The sequence below is a fragment of the Gigantopelta aegis genome, chromosome 15 (genome assembly GCF_016097555.1).
Source record: "Gigantopelta aegis isolate Gae_Host chromosome 15, Gae_host_genome, whole genome shotgun sequence".
NCBI lineage: Eukaryota > Metazoa > Mollusca > Gastropoda > Neomphalida > Peltospiridae > Gigantopelta > Gigantopelta aegis.
The window spans coordinates 39,676,856-39,683,465 of record NC_054713.1 but is presented as its reverse complement, the minus strand read 5'-3'; the positions used below and the strand labels follow the sequence as shown (position 1 = coordinate 39,683,465).

General features: G+C 38.2%; 1 protein-coding gene across 1 annotated transcript; it reads right to left on the bottom strand.

Moving 5' to 3' along the window:
• Positions 1-3,884: 3,884 nt before the first annotated feature.
• On the bottom strand, positions 3,885-4,706 carry LOC121389822 (acetylcholine receptor subunit alpha-like). Its single transcript, XM_041521470.1, has one exon. The coding sequence runs from the start codon at positions 4,704-4,706 to the stop codon at positions 3,885-3,887; it is 822 nt and encodes a 273-aa protein (XP_041377404.1).
• Between the last annotated feature and the right edge of the window lie 1,904 nt (positions 4,707-6,610).

Here is a 6,610-nt window from a genome sequence, read left to right as displayed (position 1 = left end):
GTATATATTATTATGAGAGAGAGAGAGAGAGAGAGAGAGAGAGAGAGAGAGAGAGAGAGAGAGAGAGAGAGAGAGAGAGAGAGAGAGAGAGAGAGAGAGAGAGAGAGAGAGAGAGAGAGATGTTTCGTCACGACTGTTTTTTAATATAGAAAATACCAACCGAGTCTATGCTAATCTGTATTTGTCGAGGCTGGCTCTGCCTCGACAAATACCAATTAACTAGACGAGGTTGATATTTTACCTATTGAAAATCACTTATGTTATGCACATTGATATCCTTAGGTCACTGGTTCGAATCCGGTTCGCGGAAATTTCTTTTACAATATTCAAGCAATAAAGTATTTCATTTTGATTCGAGGGAACAGGAAAAATCATAACTTTGATATTCCAGTCGTGGAGCACTGGTTGGAATAGGAAAGACAATAAATATCTTTGCTGATGGGAGCTTTCTCGCTGTTTTTGTTTGTTTGTTGGTTGTTTTTTGTTGTTTTTGTTTGGGTTTTTTTTTTTTTTTTTTTGTATTGTTGTTGTTGTTTGTTTGTTTGTTTTTGTGGGGTTTTTTTTTTTTTTTTTTTGGGGGGGGGGGGGGGTGAGCATGATTCGACCTCCCTATAAACTTCGGTCACCACTGTCTAGATCCACCCTCCCGCCTCCTGCCTCCCGCCTCCCGCCCTGCGAATATTCCTGCACACAGACCTGGATGAACATGTATTACCGAGACTCTAGCTTTTATTGGAGACTTGAGCAATCGAGACTAATTTACTAATTCTACTGGAACTAACGTCTCCTGCTGACTGACCTCTGACCTCGCACTTTAAAGTAATACATCACTGAACCAATTAATGGCCTTTACTTTAGAGTATATCTTTATACGTTTATAACCCGTGATAACTCAGATGGTAGAGCTGAAGACTGTAGAGTTATTTACATTGATATCCTTAGGTCACTGGTTCGAATCCGGTTCGCGGGAATTTCTTTTACAATATTAAAGAAATAAAATATTTCATTTTGATTCGACTTTTGATATACCAGTCGTGGAGCACTGGTTGGAACGGGAAAGGCCAAATAAATCTACCACCTAACGGGAGTTGATGCTAGGAGCCATCACAGCTCACTGTGAGTGAATAAATTAAAGAATGCAGTTTGTTTGACGACACCACTAGAGCACATTAATTTGTTAATCATCGGATATTGGATGTCAAACATATGGTCATTTTAACACAGTCATAGATGAAAGCCGCTACATTTTTTTCCATTAATAGCAAGGAATCTTTTATATGTACCATCCCACAAACAAGACAGCACATACCACAGCCTTTGGTATACTAGCCGTTTATCACGTAGTATGAAAAAAGGAATTATCAGTCTTTTTTATAATAAAAAGGGGATAAAACTAATCTTAAAAACTTTAGGCCAGTAAGTCTTTTAAATATTGATTATAAAACTGTATCCAAAGTTGTCGCAAATCGTTTAAAATTAGTTATGTCATCTGTTATTTCTCCCGAACAAACGTGTTGTGTTCTGGGTAGGGATATGGCTGATAATATAATGTCAGTCCGTGATTTTATTGATTTTATAGATATGAATAACCAGGAGGTGTTTTTGATTAAAATAGATCAAGAGAAGCTATTAAAAGTAGTGTTAAAATTAATTGTCATTTAACGCCTTTCTTTCCTGTTACTAGAGGTGTTAGACAGGGATGTCCGATTTCAATGATGTTCTATGTAATTGTTGCTGAACATTTAAATAGCTTGTTAAAAAGTCAACAACAAATTAATGGAATAAAATTAAATTTTGAATTTAATTCTTTATTATTTCAACATGCTGATGATACCACTATCACTGTACAAGATGCCCAGCCTGTTGAGGTAATTTTTCACACTGTCAATTATTTTTGTCTTGCTACAGGTGCAAAAGTTAATATTGAAAAATCAGAAGTACTTTGTCTTGGTAAAGCCGCGGAAAACGATTTGTCATTCAATATTTCTGTTGCTGTTAATAAAGATTGTGTCAGGTCAGGTCAGGTCATAGGGTTTGACGTGCACATTCAGAACAAGCTGTTGTAGCGCACGCCATGACAGGAAAGGTGGGGGGAGGGGAGAGGAGGGATCGCCTGCACTGGCAGGTGCAAGGGAGCACCAGCAGCCCGATCGAATCGGTAGCAGGCGGGTGGGGTGGTAGTGGTGCTATGGAATTTTGAATGGAGCCGTTAATGCCAAAGAGAAAGTGGTGCGCAATTTTGATTGAGGAAGTTTGGCGCAATTTTGAATGGTCAGTCGAAAGGTAAATGGCTGAGCTAGCATAGGTTTTGATATTAGTGAATCGAGAGTAGCTCGTTAATTATGTCGCTGGTTGTCTCCCTAGGTTGCCCATAGGGCCCTTATAAGGACCTGACCTCTTCTGGTCGTGGCATGACAACCCAGGGGAGACTCGTGCAATTGTGAAGATTGTGTTCAAATTCTTGGCATTTATTTAGGTCCAAATAAAGCTTTGTCCGAAAGATTGAATTGGAAAATAAAAATTGAAAATTTGTATTCATTGATTAACATGTGTAAACCAAGAAAACTTACATTAAATGGTAAAGCGACAGTGTGGAATACTTTATTAACTTATGGATTATGGTATATAATTGGCGCAATTTATGTTCCTAAGTGGGTTGAACAAGAAATTCAGAAGTTATGTGAATTTATATGGGATGATAAAATACCATTAATAAATTAATAACAGCCATAAGATGTAGTGTCATAAAAGGGTTACAGATATGGAATTTATACTGACATTAATAACTGTCATAATCTTTAATGACATAAAACGTGTTATAGATTTGAAATAATCACTGACATTAATAGCAGTTATAAATGTCACTGGCATTAACATTCATAAACTTTACTGACATCAAACCGGTTTTATATTTGAAATATTTGCTGACATCAGTAACATATTATAGAATCGAAATGTTTACTTACATTAATAACAAAATATTACAGATTCGAATCTTTTATTGACATTAATAAGATACTATAAAATCTTAAAATGTTACTGACATTAATAAGAGATTACAATACAAATTCGAATTTTTTACTGACATTAATACGAATTTGCAGATTCATTTTTTACTGACATAAATAAGAGATTACAGAATAGAAAATTGTACTGACATTAATAAGAGATTACCGATTCGAATTTTTTGATAACTTTAATAAGATATTACAGATTCGAAAAATGTACTGACAATAATAAAAAAAAATTTACAGATTCGAAACTTTTACTGACAATAATAAGATATTATAAATTCGATTTTGTTTACTGACATTAATAAGATATTATAGAATCGAAATGTTTACTAACAGAAATATTACAGATACTATTTTCTTACTGACATTAATAAGATATTACATATACGAATTTTTTACTGACATTAATAAGAGATTATAGATTCGAAATTTTTAATAACACCAGCTTGAGGTGTTCGTCTCTTTTATATAAAAAAGATTAAGACGCTCAATAAAGCAGAACTTAGGAAAACGACAAAAGGATCACATTCATCTTCCGTATCGGGATGTTTCTTCCGGAGGATCTACTGACGTCATCACTGACGTCATCACCAACATCAACACTACCGATCTGTTCGCTAGCAGCATCGACATCCTTCACGTTGAAACCGTCTGGACTCACATTGTGCACATTGTTGTTGGAACTGCTGCTGGCGGTACTACTAGGAATACTGCTGGAGGTATTGCTTGTGAGGTTGTCATGGTGATGGAAATGGTGATGGACATTCAGGGTGAACAACGATATGACAAAGGACAGGGCACTCTGACTAAAAGCCAGAACGAGGTAGACTAGGCTGGACGTTTCCTCGGAGTTGGGCATCACGTCATTGATCAGGTTGAGGTAGACGGCGTAAGACAGATTATGGACACGAGGTACGACATGTTCTCTCCGGACTCCACCGGAAACAGAAACACGAAGGAGTTGAGCACCGAAAGCAGGGCGAACGGGAATATGATTGTGGTCACGTAGAACTGCGGATAGCGGCGGACTTTGAAATGAAAGTCCACATTGCTGATCCCATAGGACGTCTTCGTGAAGGAATACAGCTCCGTCAAAACCCATTCCTTGGTTTCCGTGAAAAAGCCGTATCCCGTGATTTCCAACGTGAAGGGCCCCTGTTCGACGAAACTGTACTTCGCTGTTAGCGTACTAAACCTCAGCGCACAGTCCTGTTGGTCGAAGGGATACCTTGTCAGGTCAACGGTGCAGATGGTTTTGAACACATCGGTTATTTCGTACGTCACGGTACCGTTGTTCAATACTGTCACTCTCGAAAACAGCGACCGACTCGAGATTCGTTCCCCGTGGTTGAGGATCGTGTATTCAGGCAGCCACACGTCATCTATAAGAAGAATCAGCTCCCCGATATCCGAGATCTCGCTCTCGTTCCACGCCAGATCCGGATCTAACCATCTCATGACGATGCTTCCAACCGATGTGAAGACTTGCTTACTCTCGTCCAGTTCCACGATGGCCATGGGCCAGAATCCCAGCGTGATTGAGAGTCTGTCATCACCGTCATCATCAGAGCTTGAAGGTTGTACGTTTCGGCTGTAGTTGCCCAGAAGCTTGTGTCGAAGTCGCAATGTCCTTTTCTCGTCTAGACCTTCAGACAGAGTTAATAGCGGTAATAGTAGCAGCAGAAGCATCATCTTCTTTGGTGGAAATTCCGACGAACTATTTTAAAATGAGCTCATCGCGTATTATTAATTCTGATGTTTTTCGTAAATCGAATGCATTGATTATTTAGTATATTCCTGACTTGGAACGCATTCTTTGGAAAAAACATGAATGATGTGCTTAGTGCAGGGTTGCCTGAACTTTCAGAGGACGTAAGCAGATATCAAATGGTTGATTGACTGACTGATTGAAATGTCAGTATCCTCCTGTCTTATGACGCATTCTCCGGGAAAACTCGAAATGTTTGTCCGCTGCAGGCTTTCCTGAAACTTCAGAGGATGTAAGTACGTGTCGAATGGTTGGTTGACTTGATTCGTTTAAAACGGCAATACCGGTTTTCTTCTCTTTCTTCGTAGACACAAAATGAAATCTTTGATTGTAATAAAAAATCTAAACTTTTTTTCAGGTTAGCAGGGTATTTTACGTTCTTTGTTTTTCTTCTGAAAATGTTTAACTAATAATGATAATGATTTAAGTTATTCGAATTCTTATATCCAACCAAAGTACGATTATGCTGTCATGTGATTGGAATATTTAGCTGTGATCAATCGTCTTTTCTTCTGGAGGTCTATCGAAATAATTGGGATAACTCGAGCTATGTTGATGCTTATATCCGACTAAAACGTTTGTTTTTGTTTAACGACACCACTGGATCACTTGATGAATTAATTATCAGCTACTGGATAGCAAACATTTGGTAACTGTGACATAGTCTTCAGAGGAAACCCGCAACATGTTTTCCATAAGCAGTAAAACATCTTTAATATGCACTTTCCCACAGGTAGGACAGCACATACCACGGCCTCATATCCAACTAACTTCCAAGCACGTTGTGATGGGCCATGAATATAGTTTTCGGTTCAGAAGTCAGAATAATCGATAAGCACAGAATAATAAGCCCATTGTCTTCACATGTGTTTAGTTACATATCAGCATCAAAGAGTATTCCATATGCAATTTCTACAGAACCAAAACAGCACCTGCCACGGCCTTTGGTGTACCAGCGGAGACTAAGTACGATGCCTAATGTTGATTTGAACGAGTGCCGGTTTTTATTAATGCTGTATTCGTACTTCACAGACCTACAGCATTTTACGAACTATATATAGTCTGTCACGATGAACGTATTACAATATTATACTGTCGGGAAATTTTTTTTAGAGGCACTTTGAAAAAAGTTGAAATTTGTTTCTTTGAACGACATCGCTAGAGCAATTTGATTTATTATTAACCATCGGCTATTGAATATCAGGCATTTGATAACTCACAGAGGAAGCCCGCTACATTTCCCCCCATTAACAACTAACAACACAAACTGGACAGCACATATCACGGCCTTTTATATACCAGTCGTAGGAATAATAATAATAATAATAATAATAATAATAGTCGCACCTAGCACACAATAACTGGGTGGTGGCAGTAAAGAGTGTTCAGGGCAGAGAAATCTTCGATTAGACAAATGGACACTTTTTCGTATTTTTCTCAGAAGCAAATGACCCACTCACTAAGTTATGTCAAAGGCATCACTTACCTAAGAATTGTATAATGCGTATTTTCTTTCATTGACCAACATAAACAAAGAAACAAAGATAGAAACAAATTTGTTTTTATTATTTAACGGCGCACTCAACACATTTTTATTTTTAAAAGGCGTCGGACACATGGCTAAGGATCACACAGATAGTGAGAGAGGAAACCCGCTGTCGCCACTTCGTGGTCTACTCTTTTTGATTAGCAGCAAGGGATCTTTTATATGCACCATCCCACAGACAGAATAGTACATATCACGGCCTTTGTTACACCAGTTATGGAGCACTGGCTGGAACGAGAAATAGGCCAATGGGTCCACCGACGGGCATCGATCCTAGACCCA